The sequence below is a fragment of the Passer domesticus genome, chromosome 1 (genome assembly GCF_036417665.1).
Source record: "Passer domesticus isolate bPasDom1 chromosome 1, bPasDom1.hap1, whole genome shotgun sequence".
Lineage (NCBI taxonomy): Eukaryota > Metazoa > Chordata > Aves > Passeriformes > Passeridae > Passer > Passer domesticus.
In genome coordinates this window covers 53517346-53538566 of record NC_087474.1, presented here as the reverse complement: position 1 = coordinate 53538566, position 21221 = coordinate 53517346, and the positions used below count along the sequence as shown (strand labels likewise).

Below are 21221 nucleotides of genomic sequence, written 5' to 3'. Positions count from 1 at the left end.
GAAGTATTGCCTTTTTTGGGGCTATACTTTTTTCTTTCATACAAGAAAGCCAAGCACAAATTACATTAAGCTTCCCTAATTTCTATTATCCCTAAGAAATTTAAATTTTAGCCCTAGAACTACCCAACTCTACTTCAAAATCAATTAATTTGAAATCCATGAATCATTTTAATGCTAACAGTAAATTATTTTAGATATCATTCTCAAGATTAAATACATGCTTTTAATCCAAAAGTAATTCTGTTAAAAGGTATTTGAAGAAAAAATTGTATTTCCATCCCCAAAATATGACCATATTGACGTCATCAGCTTTGTCTGAAGCCATGCAATGTACTCTGTATATGTGTAAAGCTGAAGCTATGCTTACAGCATACTTTCTCAGTCTCAGACAGACTTTCTCAGTCTACCTGCAAACACAACAGATATTACATTTTGATTTCACGAGAATGCAGGAACAGGAGGATCAGCGCTGATACTGACAGCAGCAAGATTAACATGCAGCATGTTATTTAGCTATCCTCCATTTTGGAAGGATACTAACTTTGGACTTCACCTGATGAAGTCAAAGCCTGACGTAATGTTTAAAAATGCATTATTTGCAAACGTGTCTATTTACAGGTGTTGGGAGATGAAGAAATGTAAAATGCTTCTTTGAAATAGCTGAAGTAATAATTTGAAGTTCACATAAAAACAAAATAATGGAAAAGCCTTAGGTTTCCCTGAAGGGAAATATGGGTTTTGTTTGCCTAGCAAGATAACAGCCATGACCTTAATGTAACCATTGAGTCTATCTATTTGCTCGAAATGTAAAAAGACTAATAGCAGATGGAGAGCAAATGTTTGAGGCTCAGAAAATCAGAGTTTCAGCAGCCTACTGAGCTATGTTTTCTTGGACTCTGCATAGTCACACTGGAGGCATCTGCATTTTTCAGTAGAGCGATGCAGAACAGCATAACAGAGAATTCAAGTTTGTGACTCTTTGTAGCAGGGAGATTTACAATATGCAATGCAATATACTCTGCTGGCTACTTACAGGGAACACTGAAAGGTATGCTTCTTGTAAGTTCTTACAAACATGTGTCAGAACCAACCACGTAGGGGAATGCACATGTCTGTATAATTATGCTGGGGTAAGAACTTCCATAATCCAGTGGACAGTCAATTTTTTAAAAAATGCATAAACAGCAACACAAGCACTGAATATTCTGAGCTGGAAGCAGCATTGAGTCCAACTCTAAACTGAATGGTCCATAATACAGGAATTGAACCTACAACCTCAGCATTATTAGAATCATGCTCTAACCAACTGATTCTGCATCATTGACATGAATTTGATTTTAAAAGTTCATCTTCCTTCAGTTAGTAAGATACTTAACATATGACTCTAACACCTGATGAATGCTTCAGCGAGGGCATGTTGCATTCTGCCTCCATTCTGCTTCTGGATTCATGTGAAACAGAATGAGAAGTATTGAAACTTTTCAATACTGGACAGTTGGGCAGTGTAAAATAGGCTGAATTGCTCAAGATACTACCAGTTCAACTTACCCACCAGGCTTATAAGAGTATGGAAGACATTTAGAAGGGCTAGAAGACATCAAGAAACCTTGGCAAATTTCCACTATTTCTGTCACAGTTTTGTGTGGGCCCACAGTGTCCATGACCAATGACTGAACAAATCACGATAGCAATTTCTTGTGCTGTTCAGTGACAAAGACGGTTTGCTGTCTCTCTGAAAATTAGTATCCCATGAAGAATGCAACATCTACCTGCAAGTTGTAATCCTGAAGAATTTTCACTAGTGAGTCTCTCAAATTAGGAATCTCCATGCCTTCCTTAATGCGGTGGATCAAAAGAATAGGATCGACATGGGTTCCAATATTGTTCAACAAACCAGTAATAAAAGCTGTGAAAACCAAGAGGTAAAGAAATTAAGAAAAACCATCCAGCAAAATATCTGATTAAAGGATACTTTGGTGACAAGCTACTTGACAGCTCTCTACTAAGCGAAAACACTAAGTCTTTGTATGTTTCTTGCAGCTGTATTTACTTGAATACAAGCCTTTGGGAAAGTGAGGAAGATACAGTCTGGCAACTTAGAGAACTTACAGCATATTCAGCAAAGTGGTAACTGAGTCTCCAGCACAAACTCACAATAATGCATTTTGATTCAATAAAAAGAGCACTCAAACAAATAGTGTTTAACTACTAACTACTTTATGTGGTAATTCCATTCCCCGTTCCAGGGTTTTAGAACAAACTTTTGAGCACCTAACCTGATTTCAATGTGCTTCTAAACATTGGTGAGAGGGACATGATAGAAGTCTTTTTCTCTTTGAAGAGCATCTGGCTAAAAAACACACTAGAATGATGACTCAAGGCTATGTTTTTTCTTCAACCCCCAAAACTGAGGAGTATCTGCATATAAGCAGAAACTGTTACATAGAGTTACTGAGAGAATTCTGTATACTTTGAATCCCTTTTGCTCTAAAGCTGTCACTGACTGTAGCATCACTTTTAGTGATGCATTCAAGTATGAGAATGCCATTCTTCTTGAAATTTAACAGATTCTGGTCACTTCTTCCTTTCAAAATTAGCAACCAAGGGATGAAAAGATACATATTCTGACACTAATTCTACAAGACTCTCAATTCTCCAGAAAAGAGGTCCCAAGAGAGACTTTACTGTCTTGATTTAAAGCCCCAGAAGAGGTTGCAAAAACTAATGGAGTAGATAGTTAAGAAAATTCTCTGTTTTCTTAGTAATTTGAACTTCTTTAAATTTGCCTCCTTGACAACAATGATGCTTATGTTTCTGAGTCCATCTAATCTTTTAACTTGGAGTAGCTATTCATGTAATGAATGACAGACAAAATGCACTCATTGTTGCCCATCTTACCTTTGTAACATAGAAAAAAAATTAGTTGTTTATTGAGGGGAGAAAGGTGTAGGCTTTTCATTTTCAGAATCTTGAAGGGAAGCAGTTGTAATAACATAGTATGCAGAATCCTCATCAAAGCTGCAGAATGTCTTTTGAGGCTGTCTAAAAATGAAGTCTCATTCTGCTAAACTAAAAGCACTACTGTCCCCTTGATTTGTCATTAAGGAAATAATTATGCAGAGCTTATTCAGTGTTACGCCTCCAAGTATTCATTGTGTAGCATAGCCTCACACTGCCTTACTGCAAGTTTTTATGCACAGTAGGACAGCTGTGTTGTCCTTCACAAATTGTAACACCTCCCTGACCATATAAAAACACCTTCTCTAACATACAAGTGAATAATTCAATCCTTTACTTGCAAAAGCATTCCACATGTGCAAGCTTCCCAAAAACTATCCCACTTACGTGGTTTGTCAATAGAATATAAAATGAGATCTTCCCAAAGTTCTCCATCATCTTGTTCCTTGGCAAATTCAATAGCTTTATCTACATCATGCAATTCTTCCATTATCATCTTCAAGGCACTGCGGCTATTACCCATTCTGCCTGGAAGGAAAAATAAAGACTAAAAATGCTAATTGCTCATCAGTGTTCAGTGCTCTTTCAATAAGAATTTTGTGTGTGTGAAGTTGACTCAGACTAATTCAACTAAGACCCAATCTAGTCTATTCAGATGCAGGAATGCAAATCAGTATAATATGAACAAGTACTTGGAGCAGTTTGCTGGACTGGGACCTGGAGGTTTTCTTAAGGATGTGTTGGGTCATATTTGGGGTTCTGAACTGCAGTAACATCTAACAAGAGGGGGAGTGTATATCTACAGATGGAAACTATAACATGAAATACCAGCTTCAAGAGGCCCACATGAGGCCTCTTAATTTCCACTAAGTATAGCACAGCTTGCAACCATGAAAAATAAGAGGAAACAGGAAGAAGTAGCAGAAATTATGAACTATTTAAAAAATAATTAATTAGTAAATCATACTCTCCACTGGACTGAAATGGTCCACAAAATATTCTTCTTACTGAACCAGAGATTGTTTAAAAAATATTTACTATTCTGTTCATGACTAATACATAAACATACATATAAATCTTCCAATGCCTCTCATTCAGAGGTAGATTTCTTGGCCAGCTGAAGGAGTTAATTTACAACTAATTTTATGGAAATAAAAAGATAGAAAACAATATCAGCAAATCTTTCATCTCAGCAAAAAATTATACCAAGCTCCTGAGATATATTCAGAATAAAGAATTTGTTTAATTTCTCCTCTCTTTTCAAAACCAACAGTATTACTATTCTCTTGGAGATTGTACCAGAAATACCTCCCCACCGAACTTGTTCCCGATAGCCTCTGCAACACTTCCAGTACTCTAGAAGAACACCAAGTAAAAAACATAGTAACACAATATATGAAGTTAAGACATCATATCCATCCAGTGCTTTGTTTTTTCTTTCTAAATCATGTTATTTGATTTAGATATTAGAGAATATATCTTCACACCATAAACTTTATTACAAGTTTAAAATTGTTATAATTGATCACAGTTATTTATTCTGAGTTACTTACTCAGAAGATAGACTGTCTCTTCTACAAAGTTCCTCTGCTGGCAGATCTCAAGAGCCTTAAATACAAGGGGAGAGACGAGACAAGAGAACATAAGGAAACCATGCAACATGAAATTTTATTGATCGCAAATGCTGCAAGAAGCTTGAAGTGATTTTTCTATGAAGTTACATTATTAATCTTAACAGGAATGCAGCTCCCTTAATAAGCACTGCCAAGTCCTCTGCCAAGGCCTTAATTAAGAAACTTTGTGACTTGCATGACTCTCTTTAAAATTCTTCTCTGAGACTGAATAAATCTGGGGACAGAACAGGTATTTCAGTCCGGACTATGTCAACCTCTGCTTTTAATTCTATGGGCAACGTCTTCATTTTGCCTCCAAAAGTCAAAAGCTGGTTAATACAAAACATTAAGGTTATCTACTATTAAGACTTGCTTCCTGTGGGTGGACTTGTGTGGTCTCTTCTCTAGTGATGGAAGTCTGCTTTACATTCATTAATAAGACAAGGGTGAAAATCTCCTTAGGCCAGAGTGGTTTCAGGAGAGAGAGTGCACTCCAAATTTTGTATCAAAAAAGTTGGAAACCAGCACAATTATAAAAACTACCAAACTGATTACCAATGAGTTTGTAGTAATAAGAAATCAGCAGGGCTGGTATGCCATAAACAATGCCATGTCTGTTTCCAGAAACAGAAAGCAAACTCAAGATTCATAGCATTCCTGTAAAGACAACTGTTCACCAACCTTCACACTTGGAAATCAAAATTTTAAATACATAAAGTACAGCTATAATCAAAGATAAGGTAGGAATTTACTTTTCCTTCAAATTCTCTTTTTTTCAGAAAGGTTACTATGAAGATCAGAGATATGGACAACAAATTTTGGGCTAGGGGTAAGTGAATTACCAACTAGATATTTCAGGTGAATGAAGATATGAATTATGCTAATAAGTTATACACACAATTGACAGCCCTCTATTTCCTCTCCACTTAAGAGGTAAACTACAAAGCACCAGGTATTCAGTAGTTCTAGATACTGCTATTTCCTGACTGTCATGCTCCCTCTAGAGGAAAACAGGGAACATTCCTACTTCTCTTCCAGCTAATTTTTAAAATGTTTGCTAAACTGAACTTGACTAAAAGTGGTTTACTTCTAGAGAGCACAATTTATTTCTTCTTGATGAGTTTGTAATTTCATTAGAGCAATAATAAGAGTGGATTTTTTCAAATAGAAATTTCTTTTTGTGATGTATATACCGTGTTGGAACTTGCTTAATAGGAACTGAAAATAGAGGTAACTGGGAAATTCTTAGTCCTCTTTTCTATTTCTTAGAACAAAGATCTGTATGTCACAAGAAGTGTTATTACACAGCATGCATGGTAAGAAGTATAATTACAGAATTAACACTATCTTTTTGTCTCTTCCTTAGCGTCTTACTGAAAGATGTTAACATTTTAACATTAAGGTTACACATTTTTTCTGACATTCTTCTCTCTTGACTTTGGTGATTACTGCACCACACCTTCCAGAAGCTGATGGGTCTCTGACCTATTCTTGTTCATAGCCCGTATCTTCAGCAAAAGCAATGCCAGCAATGAGCATCATTTTCACACAGCACTTTTCTGCACCACCTGCCACTAAAGACAGGAGGCTGGATGTGCAGTAACTAAAATTAATTTGCCTCAAAATTTAAAAAAATGCAGGTGAGGTTTTATACATAAACCCATGATCACATGACTAATACATAAGGCAGAAACTAAGAATCAGAAAGTTAAAAACAAGTAAGTCAATATTGTAGACCAAAGTTTCTGGCTGGAAACCTCTCAGGCTCACTGCCTAAACTAGTCAATCTAGTTTCAGATAATGGTTTCAACAAATCCCAAGTCTCCAATCTAAGAACATATAATAATCTAAGAAAGTATTTTCCAGTAGACAAAAGCATGCAAAACAAGAGATGTACCAGGAAAAGTACTAGTTTTCTTCGGAATGTTAACCATGTAAAATACCACATTCAATATTACACTTGGAAACTACTCCACTGTGTCATCATTATAGCTACATATGGATAGGCATCCTTTCACAAGGTCTGCTCTGCTCAGCCATTAACAGCAACAAATATAAATAATAAAATACTGACCCATCTATACTGCAAAACTTGGAATTTCCATTTGTTTCACATTAATTCAAGCAGGGGAAACAACTCAAGATTAGCCTTACCTTTATGCATTTTGTAATGTGACAAGAAAGTGCAAGGAAGGAAAATAGAAAAAAATATAAAAATATTGGAAGATGGAAACCTGGTACTCTGTAAAACCCCAAGTGTATCAGCCAAATTACAAAGACAAAATACTTTAGCCCTGTTAGTTCAGTGACCTATATTGTGTATATTATTAAACAGAAACTTATGGCCTTACAATAAAAAGATAGAATAACTACAGTTACAGCCACTGGTTTTTCAAGATCTAACACTGACAGCTCCTAGATTTGGCAAAATGACTGTCAATTTCTTGAAACCATAACCTACTGTTCAGTCAGGCTAAGCACTGATGAGTAGGTATGTTGTAGCTAGAACTGTAGTCAGAACTGTAGTCAGGACTTCTGCATTAAAAATATCCATCAATTCCTGCCCTGTGAGCTGAGAGAGGAAAGTCTCAGGTGTCATCAGCTCTGCAAACCAAACTGCAGGTGATGGTCACAAACTTAAAGGATCCCTCATATTGGCAGTAGAGGGCAGTACCAGACACAGCTTGAAATTCTCAAGACTACAAGCTACAGACCAGGACCTTGATAAAAATCAAGGACCGATGCTTAGATTTTTGGGGCTTACCTTCTCCAATGGGCAGTGTGTGCTGTCTCTGAGAAATGGAAGTAAGTTTGGTCGATCATATTCAGCATAAAGGCTGATCTGTTTCTCATGATACCGTTGGCCTTTATGGTGGTCTCTCTTGAAAAGCTTGTGTAAATACTAGGAGTCAAAAAAGAATCCTAATTAAAACTCATGTATTCAATATTATTATGGAATTATAGAAACTCCTGAGTTGGAAGGGAACCACATAGATAATCAAATTCCAACTTCTGGCCCTGCACAGGACAGCCCCAGGAACCACACCATGTTCCTGAGAGCATTGTCCAAATGCTTCTTGAACTCAGATAGGTTTGATGATGTGACCACTTCCCCAGGGTGGAAGCCTGTTCCAATGCCCAGCCACTGTGGTGGGCAAAGCTTTTCCTAATATCTAACCTAAACCTCCCCTGACACAGCTTCATGCTATTCCCTTGGGTCCTGTCACAGGCCACCAGAGAAAAGATTAGTGCCTGCTGATGCTTCCCTTGTGAAGACGGTGTAAATAGCTACAAGGATTCCCCTCAGACTCCTCTTCTCCAGGCTGAACAAAATCAAGTGATCTCAGCTGCTCTTTGTGTGGCTTCTCCTCTAGACCATTCACCATCTTCGTTGCTTTCCTCTGTATGCATCCCTTCTGTAAACTGACATTCTGTCAGTTGCCTCTGCAAAGCTCTTGGGCTGTGGACTGCACTTTTCATAGATCTGCTTCCCATAATCAGATCTCTAACCCATAAATCACCTCTTCACCAGATTAACACCTGAGCTCTATCTGTAACCAGCAGCAAGTTAAACTTCCCTCTCTAATACAGCCCAAGCCCACAGTCACATATTATGTACTCCACTGACAGGATGTTCAAACCAAAGAGGAGCTTTTGGAATAGCATTGTGGAGCCACAGCCTTACAGTGATACTGTAATTCTGTACAAACAAGAACAGTTCAACAGTGTATGGAAGTTACAGCTCCAGAAAAATAAGCAATTCACTTTCTCTATGGATCAGCAAAATGTATTTTAGAGCTGCACCCACCAACCAATCCCATTTTTGGGTAGGGAAAAAGGAGGAATAAAAGCAAGAAGTAATTGACCAGAAAAGACAAGTGTTTACAATGCTATAAGGAGATATCAATAAGCCTACATTATGTTACCAGATTCTCACAGGTACACATTTTAAGATCATTTAACTACTGTGAAGAGGCTATAGCCATGCTAAATAGGAAATTGGCAGAAGTAGCCACTTTCTCTCTGATGGTTTATGACATTTCAGTGTCACGTGCACTTTAACAAGATAAACACACCTGTAAAAGGTATGTCCAGCCAAGATTTTACTCAGCTCAACTTGAAATCAACAGAATACAGGAATACTTACCACATGCTGTAACTCAGGCCTATTTTCTAATTCTTCAACAACTCTGTCAATCTGAAACAAAACAAACCTTTGATAAACATCACATTTACAAGACTGGAAAAAGGACTGCCAAGCCACAAACTTGTTATACTCACGGAAATTTTATCTTCATTATCCAAAAGCATGTCTACTGCTTTCTACAACAGAGAAAGAGAACTCAAGTAGGTAACAGGTACACATATTTTCTTACACTCTATATAGTATTATGCTTATTCACTGATGGGCATCAGATGGACAAACCTACGCTTTTCAGCAACAGAAATTCAGAGACCAATTTACATAACACCAGCATCCTGACAGCACAGCATCACAGTATTCTTCCAGAATACTTCTCTTAAGTTCCCTCTTAATAGCAGTAAATGCTGTGCGCCTACACTGCAGGTGAAGTATGCCCACTGAATCACCATCAGTCACAAAAAGCTACTGCCAAATAATGTAGAAATACCACTTGCTCCATCTCAAAAGGGTGATGACTATGTAAGAAACATACAATTCAACCTGCCTCACAACTGGATTCCTCCAAACTACCTGGAGACAAATACCATCAATCAAGCAGACAAGACCATGTAAGCCAAGTAGCCACAAGGATTTAGGTTCTGCTTCCTTTTTCAGGAGCAAACTTTTGCTTCACTTTCAAAAAATACCAGAGCACAGATTCCTGATACGACTTATTCTATAGGATTAAAAAAAAATATTTCTCCATGAATGGAGAAAAATGGGCATAGTAAAGATGATCACCAATAGTAGAGATCCATATTAGCTACAGTGCTTAAACAACTATTGCACTGAAAAAAGAGATCTACTTGGTTATCTTCCCAGTGATCACATCAAAATTAATGTGCTTGGGTTTTACAGCCAACTGGAAAGAAAGAAGATAGAATTCAATATGGAATGAACACTTCCTGATTTTCAGAATTTAGGTTAATACCCTTGTATACTTTCAGGAGCAGATTAATTTTCTGTGGTGAAAGGAGAATGGCAAGTGCATTTAATATATGCTTAAATAAATTCACTATCTCCTTTCTTTGGCTTATTAATACCATTATTTGATTCAAAATACAGACAGAATAACATAGTGAAATTATACTCTGTGTGAAATGATATTCAATGTTGTGACTTGAGAACCACAACAATGTTCTCAAATGATGCGGACACTCTTCTCACTAAGAGTGACAAATGGAAATGGAAAGGAAATACATATGGAAATATGAAGGAAAAAAATAATCCTTGGGTCAATTATTTTGCAATCCAGGCAAACAATCTTCCTTATCTCAGAATGTATCCAGATGCTGCGAACACACTCTCTGCCTCAACATCATCTATAGATAATTTATTTTTAATCTGTTAAATTGTATCTAGAGGAAAGTGAATATAAAATCATTAGGATCACTATACCTCTGAATCAAAATCCATGAGCAGAACAATTTTGTCTCTGATAGAACTGAACAGATTGTGCTTGTGGATCAACTGGAAGACATCTTTGTGCCTCAGAGTTAGGTAGATTTCTAGGGCCCTGCCATAGCGCTGATCGTAAGTGTACCTGATAAAAACAGGATTACAATACATGTAATTTTACATACTTAAGTGTAGGAAAATCACATATGAGAGAAAATATAAACATACTCTAGTATGTAAAACGTTACGATACTACTTGATTTTATAAGTATCTAAACAGACCTGTGATTCATTTTTGTAAAGGGAAATAAACATCAGGCAACATTAATTTCACCTCTGTTTATATTGGCCTTCATATGTGTTCAGACCTGCAGTTTTCTGCATTTTCATTCTCCATTTTCAACTCACACAAAATGCTAACCTTTCAATTCTTGGAAACCAACTGGAACATTCTTCAAAGCTAAAAAAACATTGTTATCTTAAAACTTTTGGGCAGATTTTAACATAGCAATAGACAGTAACTCTTCTTTCTTCAAAGAAGCAGTAAAAAAATAACAGTGATCAGGCTGAGAAAAATCAAAGAGCTTTATCCCTATATGAAGTGACCAAGAACCAGATCAGTTTTGGCACATTTTCCAGTCACATATTTCCATCCATGCAGTAAACCTCAATACATTACTTCTTAAATACACCCACCATTTTATTTTTACATGCGTAATTCTGAAATGCACACTTCAGAAAAGAGGTTTCCTGTGACATCATGAAGAGAAATGTTAGTTATTTACTTTGGAAAGAGGAGTTGGAAATCCAATCTCATGCTTAACAATTTCATACTGCTTTCATACCCGTTGTGAACATTACAAGGAAGGGTAAAGAATTGCTAAGCTGTGAAATAAGCAGAGTGTAGAGGAGAGAAAGCCAACACTCTGTAGATGTAGCAAAGAAGATTTCTGTTACGAGAACTAAACAAATATGAATAAACTGCAGTACACTGTTTTAAGTGTACTTTTTGTAACAGGAATTTAAAACTGTACTTACAGTTCTGCAAGTGTTTGTAGCAAAGTCCTGTTCTGTGGATCTTTCTTCAGGTGATCCACTACAGCTTGAACTATGATTGTGTTGTTGTACAGATCTCCAGGCCACTCTTTTATTAGGGTTGCAAACCCCTAAAAGTATAAGAGATTGTAACAGAAATAGAAAGAATGGCCTAAGGAGCATTTCAAAACATCAAAGCTTCAGCTAAACCTCTGAGATGATATCTGCTGTCCTTAACCTTTAAGGAACTTTCATGTGCCCACAGACATCTGCAGAACACAGATTTTTCCTTCTTAGGGTAATGTTATTACAATTCATGAAGATGAGTCTCTTTCAGCTGCTGTAGGCTTTGTGCATCACTTCAACCACTTATGCTACATTAAAAAACCTAAAAATAACAGTCAAATAATCAATCTCACGGTATTTGCAGGCTTTGAAGAACATTCTATTTATTCTCTTAAAATTAAAATTCAACTTTTAAATATTGTCATTATTGTGGAACTCTCCACTGATAATCTGCTTGAATACAGCAGAGAATTTGCTGCCAGAATTCTTTACTGCTAAGGGTATTTGGCTGGCAAAAACTATGTGGACACATCAGGCTGTAGTACCTCATAGTCACTTTCCAAAAATTCATGCAGGACCATTTCGTAGATCAGAGGTTTCAAAACTGGATCTCGTCTTGGCAAGTAACGACTAATTGCCTATAGGAACAAAGCGAACAGAGTGTCAGATGGTGGATGACATGTAACATCCTGGTACACTGATAGAAAAAAAAAAGTTGTGAAACAAAAGAAAAAGGCTATATGCAAAACATGGTCCCTGGTATTCACTGGAAACCTTATAAACTCATACTTGTAAGCAGCATAATAATGAAATAATAATGAAATTATTTCCGTTAGGATTATACACACTGGAATTTTCTAACTCGCTTGAAAGAACTATCATTTGAGAGACAGGTGGCAAAATACTAATTAGGAGAATCAGCCATTGTCTTTAAAAGACCAGTAGTCATTTAGAAAACAAAACCCATAAAAGACTCCTCAGAACAAGAATGTTTTCAAAATCCATTTTGTTGAGTCTTGGCCTTTTAAAAAGGTACAAGGATTCATTAGCTGAAAAACGTGTTGTAGTGGATTGACCCTGACTGGACACTAGGTATCCAACAAAGCCACTCTCTCACTTCCCTCCACAACTGGATAGAGGAGAAAAAATATAACAAAGGGTTCGTGGGTTAAGATAAGATCCAGGGATCACTCACCAAATACCATCATAGCAAAACAGACTCGCATTTGGGATAGTAACTGAATTTATTAATAACCAAACCAGAGCAGGATAATAATAAATGAAATAATCTCAAACACACCTTCCCCCATCCATTCCTCCTTCTTGGACTCTACCTCCTTCATCCCAGAAACACAGGAAGACAGGGAATGGGGACTGATTGACAGGGAATGATTGTCAGCTCATCACATGCTGCTTCTTTTGCTGCTCAGGTAGAGAAGTCCTTCTCCTTCTCCAGCCTGGGGTCCCTCCCACAGGAGACAGATCTTCACAAACTTCTTTAGCATGAATCCATCCCATGGGCAACAGTTCCCCATGAACTGCTGCAGTCTGGGTCACTCTTCTATTGGATACAGTCCTTCAGGCACAGTCTGCTCCAGCATGGGCTCCTACATGGGCTGCAGGTGGATCTCTGCATTCCCTTTGTCCTCCATGGGCTGCAGGCACACAGCTGCTTCATGGTCTTCACCATGGAGGAATCTCAGCTCTGGTGCTTGGAGCACCTCCTCTTCCTCCTTCTCCACTGACCTTGATGTCTTGCAGAGTTGTTTCCTCTCTCATATTATCACTCAGTTCTTCTCTGGTCACAGTCACAACTTTTTTTCTTTGTTTTTAAATCTGTTCTTGCAGAGGAGTTCCTATCATTCCTGACTGGCTTGATTGTGGCCAGCAGCAGGTCCCCTCCTGGAGCTGGCTGACATTGGCTCTGATGGATATGGGGGAAGCTTCTGCCAGCTTCTCACAGAAGCCACTTCTGTAGTTCTCCTTACTCCCACTACCAGAACCTGATCATGCAAGTAAAATATATATGTAATTTTGAATTATGACTTACTTTAGGGTCACCATGTTCTATGAAGGGCAAAATTTTTTTACATATGCAATTGAAAATTAATTTCAAAATATATCTCTCCATGAAAAGGGTGAAGGCATATGATCTGCTACTGTATAGAAGGTGTTAAGGAATTGCATTCCACCAAGCAAGAGATGAGAAGCTGCCAGAATAAATCAGTTCATACCCTGGAACTTCAGCACAGCATCTAATTAGCACTACTATTCCATGCAACTAGAGGCCAAGATTACTTCCACCTGCCAAAATAAATCCCACTGCTAGCTGTCGGGGGATTGTAGGGTTTGTAGCTGACGGACCAGCTGACAGACCAACACCAGTGAAATTCCTCCAAATGCTCAGAGATGTTGCCTGCTATTGGCACATGGTACAATAGCATTTTGTTACTGAAGTTGCTTGAACAAAGCAGGAAAAAACCATCTCACTACATTTTAGACCTCTCCTCTCCCTGTGCTGTTTGGACTTGGCCAGTTTTGGAAATGTAGTGTTGCCAACATCAGCTCCCACCAGCTGTCACAGGATTTATCAGTTGACTCAGGGTACAGTTTTGATGGCTGCTAAGGGTTCCTGACCCCTTCATATAAAATATCTTTTGACCATAGAGAAAGCAAGCTAGACATTAACTGGAGACTCAAAGGCAGAAGACAATCTCCAATGGCTGTTTTCACTCCCACTTTCTGCCTTCCTGCTACCTCCTAAATGAACAACCTCCACCAACACACTGTTGCAACTCTTGGCTGAAGTTTGGCCATACAGCAAGCTCTGGAGAGGTGTAGTTTCCTTGTGTGTGAGCCCAGCTGCTTTGTGCAGGAAATGTCTCCTGCCCTATGTAAAAACACAGCCACCTCCTGCAGTTTGACCACCATGCTTGGGAAAGCATACAGGAAGCACGTAAGAAGCATACAAGTTATTTTTAAGCCTTGGCACAAAGGTGACCCATGCTAGAGGTTACAAACTCTTCCTATTTTATTTTTAAGTTACAGTTAGGGAGCGAGATCAGGCAAAAAAGCTTCTGAATCAGACAGCCTTTGTACCAATTCTTAAACTATGTGATAAAGTGACTTTAAATAAAAAAGGGGTACATAGAGAGAAATATTTTCTTCCCTTGTTTCTTTTCAAGATCTGCTTTCAGACTTTTCATCAATAAATGTGAGGATGAGGTATACACAAGAAAACGCATACAAAAGTTGACATGAGATAGCCTAAACCATCTTACCAATAAGGTGAGAACAACAATTATTTATTCCTCAAAGGCTATCTAAGAGATCCAAGAGCCTGCCAGGATAGTGCTTCTCTCTGCTATGCCTGTTACAGTCCAGTGAAGTCTTTCAAATGTCTTCCATCCAGTGTTTTGGTTAAAGCACTGCTGCTGCTAGCTGATCATCCTGCAACACTGCTGTAAATCGCTGCTGTCACAGCAAACAGAATGGAGGATATCCCTCATGCCACAACAGTCGGCACTCACAGGAGTTTGAAACCTTCCTTTGAATCATCCACCTTCCTCAGCTGCCTGAGCTGAGACATTAGATTTTGTACTGAAGTGACTTGAGCACAAGTGATACCATTTGGGTTTTGCCTTTTTTTCTATGTTCTCTGTATTCCTCACACGTGTATTGTAACTCTGTCACCTATTGTAGTATTGACTAGTTTTCCCAGTACTTTTCCATGGCCTTTCCTTAAGCAAAAAACCAAAAATTCCAGAGCTCCAAGCCCCAGGAGGTACAAGGCCCTCTTAGTTCTTCCTGGGAACCAAGGCCGAGAACAACTCTTAGAGATACATTTTCATGGACAAAGTACAACTAGCGCAGAAGGGGGGCTCCAGAGAAGAGTCTTGACCTGGGGTGGAATTGCATCACCACTTGTCCTCCTAATTGGTGCTTTTTATCAATTATGCTAATTTCCTAAAACCTATAAATGTGTACTCATCTCTGTAGGGGTGGGCTTTTGTGGACACCTTTCCATAACTGCTCCTGAAGGCCTTCAACTAAAGATTCTCTTTTATACTACCTCCTTCCTAAAATTATGTCAAATTTAATTTCCAACTTGGGCAAAAGGCAGCAAAGCATGTAACTTCCTCAAGCCACCACTGCTGGAGCAGGAGAGGAACAGATCACTGCAAGGCTCTAGAGTCTTGAAACTGACACAACTAGGTTTCATAGAGGATGCTCATTGAAGACAAGAGACATCAAGATATCAAAATGCAATCTTTGGTAGCCAAACAGGACCGCTTAATAGAGAACACTCAGAAACCCCCTAAAATCACACACAAACAACAACACTCATCCCATAGAATTTGACATTGGGATATCACTAATTCCTCTGAGCAGGAAGTAAATTTCAATTTTAGTTTACTGTCACCTTAGTTATAGGCAAATCATGCTAGATTTGAAAAATCAGATTTCAGACAACAACAGATTTCAGAAGAGAGAAGGAGAAGGACTCCTCTACCTGAGCAGACAAAGAAGCAACGTGTGATGAGCTGACAATCATTCCCTGTCAATCAATCCCCATTCCCTGTCTTCCTGTGTCTGAAATCTGTTGTTGCCTGAAAATTTATAAGCAGTGCAAATTCTTCCAAGATAATTCTGTTTTGAAATAAACTCTATTTCCACATCTCAATAGTCTCCTCATCAGGGCTGAAAGCCATTATAGGCCAGTTACAATATGGTGTTTAGTATCTGCTAGTCACGTAAATAGGTAAAAATTCCACACAAGTGATCCCAAGCATTACAAGGACCCCTTAATTCAGATCTGGCTCAGTTTAGTTAATCCCTTATGATACTCAGACATCTGTAGAAATCTGGGAAAAGTTATATGCAACTGAAATAGTGAAATAAGGCAGGCATTTTCTAGAAATGCAACTTAAAGCTGAATAATGTAATGGACTGCATCTCATGTATTCCTGAGAGTTCCTGGGCCTAGGCTCTAAGAAGAAAAGAGATATTCTAAAGGCTGAAAACAGCCAACTGTTTAGAAAACTGGTAATTGAGGCGAGATGTTTTTGCAACAAACCTGCGAATATTTTTGTATTTTACAGTCTGTTGGATGATGTAAGTGGAGACAACAGAAACATCCTTCCAGATATTTGCAGCTAAAAAAGAAAATGAACCCAAAAGAAGAAGCAGTGTATAAAAAAAAAATCACCTGTACCTGCATTCAAGTCCTTTATTGGACTGAAATAAACAAACAGAAACATAGGATTTCATCTTCCAAAGTAGTAAAGAATGCACCAAACCACAAAGAAGTCATACTAAAGGCAAGGCTGTTTATGCACTGGAGTGGCCCTGAAACCAAAGTTAGACGTTTCTGAAATTCGTAATGCTGAAACCCTTTTGGTCTTTGAACAGAATTAAATAGCTCAAAACCAGCAAGGGACTGCATGCTGTGAGATCTTAATAGTATTTCCTTTTTGGCTCATTGAGTTTGAATAGGAAGACATAAAATTGAGAAGTAAATGTACACATGTTACCAAAGGGAGTGTGCATAAAGTTTTCAATCGGTTTAGCAGTGACAGTACTAGGTTTTATGTCCTATGCAATTTATTAACTGAGACTCTCACATTAAATGTGTACTGTTGTAGTAGCTGACTTGTGACTAGGGAAAACACCAGGCAGTGCAGACTGCTCCTCTTTCTCACCACCATTTCTAGCACACTGCATAGGTTTTCACTGCTGCTTTGCAATTCTTTAACACTTAAAGTTGCAATGGACCTGGATTTGCCAGAATGATGGGCACCCACATAGCCTATTTTCCTTAATACCTGGGGTAGATTTTTTAGGACGTACTGGAAACAAATGAAAAGTAAATGGGAAAGATGTAACTGTGAGCATCTTAGCAAGTAAAAACTTTGGGGGCAGGTGTTTCACGTTGGAGACTGCCAACAAGTAAAATAAGTAGCACTATGCCTCCAATCTTGTTTTAAGTAATTTACACATCAATTGGAAAGACAGCTGTCTAGAAACAAACAGAGATCTGGGGCAGCAATACCAGGCCCATTAAATGTGATGCTTTAGATACTTGGTCAATACAAACACTAAGTACAACATACAAATTACTTGAGTGCAAACACAGGAATTAACTTACTTTAAGCTGACCTATTTCTTTAAACTTGTAAACTTCAAATTCCCAGAGTTCTGTGTTTTTGCCAAGGATTTTCTGGCACTTTCTGCAAGGAAAATGAAAGAGATGAGAACAAAAGTAAGTACATAAAGTAATACAAAGGTGACAGCATTACTACAAGGATTCCTTTCTTCGTCTTGTAAAAGTGACTTATTTTGGCAACCACCACTTTAAGTAGAGTATGCCAGGTTCTCTTCCTTTCAAACCTTAAGATTTTGTTGCATCCGAGACGACTAACTGCTTATTATGCATTCACCCTTAGTGATTAGGGCCATATTAGCTTTCATAGAATTATGGCATGGTTTGGATTGGAAGGGAGCTTAAACATCATCTAGTTGAAATCCACACACCATAGGCAGAGATGCCACCCTCTTGGACAGCTTTATGAGTGAAGTCTTTAAATCTCAGCTGAGAAAAATGGAACACTTAAAAAGATATGCTTATGCTTACATGTACATGAACACAAAAAACCTTGGATAATTTCTGATCCTTACTTTAGATTCTCATGTTTGACATTATTATTTATACCTATGCAAAATTAAATTATTTTCTGATGGTCTTATGTGCAATGACACACTAATAAAATGAGTTTATCAAAATCCAAAGAAAACCTTAGTTTTGAAAATCTAGTGTGACCTTGAACAATCAAGGCTTACTTTCAAAAATATATGCCTCAATTCCAGTTAAAATTTTTAGGTCACTACAGGCAAAAAAATACATGGTACTGCAATACACCTCTATGTTTTGAAACTTGAGAAATTCCAGAACACACAGAAAATCAACATGCGCAAATACTTCAGAATCAATAATCTGTTTTTGCTTTTTCTCCACACAGACACACTTCAGCCAGCAAAGAACATCTTTAATACTAGATTACCGAGCAGCCAGATCATACTCTCCTTTCTCCACCAGGTGATTTATATAGGCTAAGCCAATGTCCTAGAGGGAATAAAACCAGAGAATTAGTTATAAAAGTTTGGAAGTGAACTACCTGACTACTGTACAGAACTACTGTAACAGTAGTGCATACAGCTGGAAATTCAAGGCTCTAAGTGCATGCCCTGATTCTCCTTTACAAGTAGGACCCACAGAACAGTCAATACAAAATAATTGCATAGGCTGCTCACAGGTTCAACTAAAGGTGCTCTTTTAAATAATTCTCATAACCTCACTGATGCTGAGAAGACTACCACCTCTAATTATTAAGGATTGTTTGAAACGCATAGCTGATCTTGCTGTGCTTGAATTAGTTCAGAAAGAAAACCACCAGTCATTGTATAAGACATGCTCTTTGTCAACACAGTTCGCAGAGGAGGGCAAAAAGTTGGTTGACAATATAAATCCTAATGCTGCTCAATAAGGAGCAGGAATTACTGAGAACTTAACAAGATTATTAGTTATTACATACCAAATTTTCTTTCTCAAAGTTCATCACACAAATAAGTTGCAAAATGTTTCTGATATCTATTAAAATTTTGGAATGAGCCTCCTAATGTAATCTCAACACTCATGTCCATTTTGACACAATGCAGCGTACTCATTGCATAACTTAAGAATCCCATCACTAAAAAAAGCACATTGTTTTTAGAAAGAAAAAAAAAAAAGAGAAAAGAAAAAAACAAAGCTGTACAATAAAAAAGAAGTCCTTGATTCTTAAAAAAAATTAAACACTTGCATCTTCCGAGGCATAACAATTCTTTGATCAATATCAAGGACAGTACTGACCATAACAGAATATGAATAGGGGTATGCAACAACTTCAACTAGTCAATCTACGACAAAGTTAGAAAAAAAATGCACATACACAGGATTTTAGGATTTCATTATGCTATAGGAACTACATTCATATTTTCAACTTCACCATTCCTAAGAAAGAGGCTGACAGAAATCTTCAATTCTCCTGTGGACCAGCTTCCCACTGAGCAGAGAAGATGTATAAGGAAAAGAGATGTAGATCTGGTTGTTTTAGGATCTCTGTGGTGGCTCAAGAGGTGCAGAGGAGCAGTGATAATTACTTCCATCTAAAAAATCCTCAAGGCTACCTGACTTGTCAGGTATCCTGAGTGTGGTGTCACTAGGCAGTGAGAGCATGAGTTGTTTCAAATCAGTGTACCGCTAATCCTTCACTTAGGGCTTCATGTCCACATTTTGTTTCCTCAACACATTCTGTTAGCTTTTGCTTTAGAGACCAAACTCTAAAAAACTGCTTGTATTTCATTGAATTTAATAATTTATTGCAGAGCAAATTTCTGCAAAGCAAAAGAAAATCTGTGAGGTTTCTTTATTTAGTTTGGTGCTTGTCTGTTTGGCTTTCTTTTTTTCCTCCTAATGCATTGCCAGGACCGCCTTTAACCATTCTTTATACCTTTTGCAGGGTTAACAGAATAGTTTTGTTAAATGCAAACTCTGTGATAGGTAATGGCATGCCATTTAAATCTTGATTCAATTTCTGGACTACAGAAGAATAAAAGTTTTTAAGACATACTGATATACAGCATGCTTATAATATGAGTAATCTGGCAAAAAAAATTGAACACATCTTGAACACTTTGTACCGATTTCAATTTAAAGCAGCATCAGTATTAGTGAATTTAAACAAAAGCAAACAAACAAAAGGTAAAATTAGTGACAATTTTGTGTCTATTATGCCATTTCCCCTTTTGTTCTAAACATTGATACCCTTTGTTGCTCTGTGAAAGGGACTATAAACATAGGAAATAAATATGTGAGAAAAGGAGTATCTCTTAAACTTTTTACAAAATCCTGTCACATTTACGAGCTATAAGTTAAGAAGAAATTTGTCACTCCTGCCTGCAATCTCTAATAGTGAAATACTGTGTGTTACTTCAAACCACAGTGAATTTATTACAGAAGTAAAAGCAAACAAAAACCCCCATCAGCAATCAGAGAAATAGAATTCTCTTCCTTTCAATGCCAATAGCACCTTTATAAAACATAGATCCTTTTATGTTTCATGGACTAACACTCCTGTTCTGAAGCTGAAACCAAGGAATTGGATGCCAGTTGGAGTATGCCTAACAGATATTGCCTGGTGTTATAAAAAACAGAGAATGTATTTGTTGCATCTCACAGCATTCTAAAAGAAAGAAGATATTTTATCTTGAATAGAAGTTTTGAGACTTACCAAAATCTTGTGCTTTTTTATGGTTTTCTGACTGATCTCAGCTGCCATCAAAGCTTCCTATATTCAAAAAGGAGAAAACAGAGAAACCAGTCAAATCTTTCAATATAGAAAGCTCTAGAACTGTATAAATCAACTGTTTTTCAGAGTAGGGTGTTGGAAACACTAGAATTTTTAATGCCATGGCTGGATAAACAGCTTTGAATTCATACTCAAACAAAAGCAGTCAAGCAAAGAGCAAACTACTTTTGTTTCCATCTGGGTTCACTCCACATTATTATATTAAGATCAAATCACAACAAAACACACAATGCAATCACATTTGATCACTTTCAAAAGAGACCACTTCACTACCAAAACCTGTGAAAAAAACCAACAGGAAAAGTGACAAATGGAGGAAAGCTACCTTCCAGTTCCTCAGCCCAAATGTCTTCTTCAGTCAGAATTATTTATATTTAAGTGTCATTTGCTGTTCTTCTTCTTCTAATTTTTTTGAACTTATAGAAAAAAAGCTGGCACTTTTATAAACAAAAATGAAACCTTTAAGCTACATCATAACAGGCCTGTCTACTAACTTGAATGGCTTTCATAAAGGCACATACACAGCTGTCACTTGCAAATTACTGGAGTCTTCAGGGACCA

At 37.5% G+C, this 21221-nt stretch overlaps 1 protein-coding gene across 6 annotated transcripts in view; it reads right to left on the bottom strand.

Moving 5' to 3' along the window:
* Window positions 1-21221, bottom strand: part of VPS41 (VPS41 subunit of HOPS complex) — a 109569-nt gene that overhangs the window by 9259 nt on the left and 79089 nt on the right. For all 6 annotated transcript variants that reach the window (XM_064420708.1, XM_064420686.1, XM_064420726.1 and 3 more), the window contains 12 exons: window positions 20583-20639; window positions 18315-18376; window positions 17402-17483; window positions 11799-11891; window positions 11191-11318; window positions 10153-10297; window positions 8853-8894; window positions 8719-8769; window positions 7336-7473; window positions 4512-4566; window positions 3346-3486; window positions 1770-1906 (listed from right to left, as the gene is read on the bottom strand). In XM_064420708.1, the coding sequence (XP_064276778.1) occupies window positions 1770-1906; window positions 3346-3486; window positions 4512-4566; window positions 7336-7473; window positions 8719-8769; window positions 8853-8894; window positions 10153-10297; window positions 11191-11318; window positions 11799-11891; window positions 17402-17483; window positions 18315-18376; window positions 20583-20639 (1131 nt within the window). The remainder of the gene's footprint in view (window positions 1-1769; window positions 1907-3345; window positions 3487-4511; window positions 4567-7335; window positions 7474-8718; window positions 8770-8852; window positions 8895-10152; window positions 10298-11190; window positions 11319-11798; window positions 11892-17401; window positions 17484-18314; window positions 18377-20582; window positions 20640-21221) is intronic.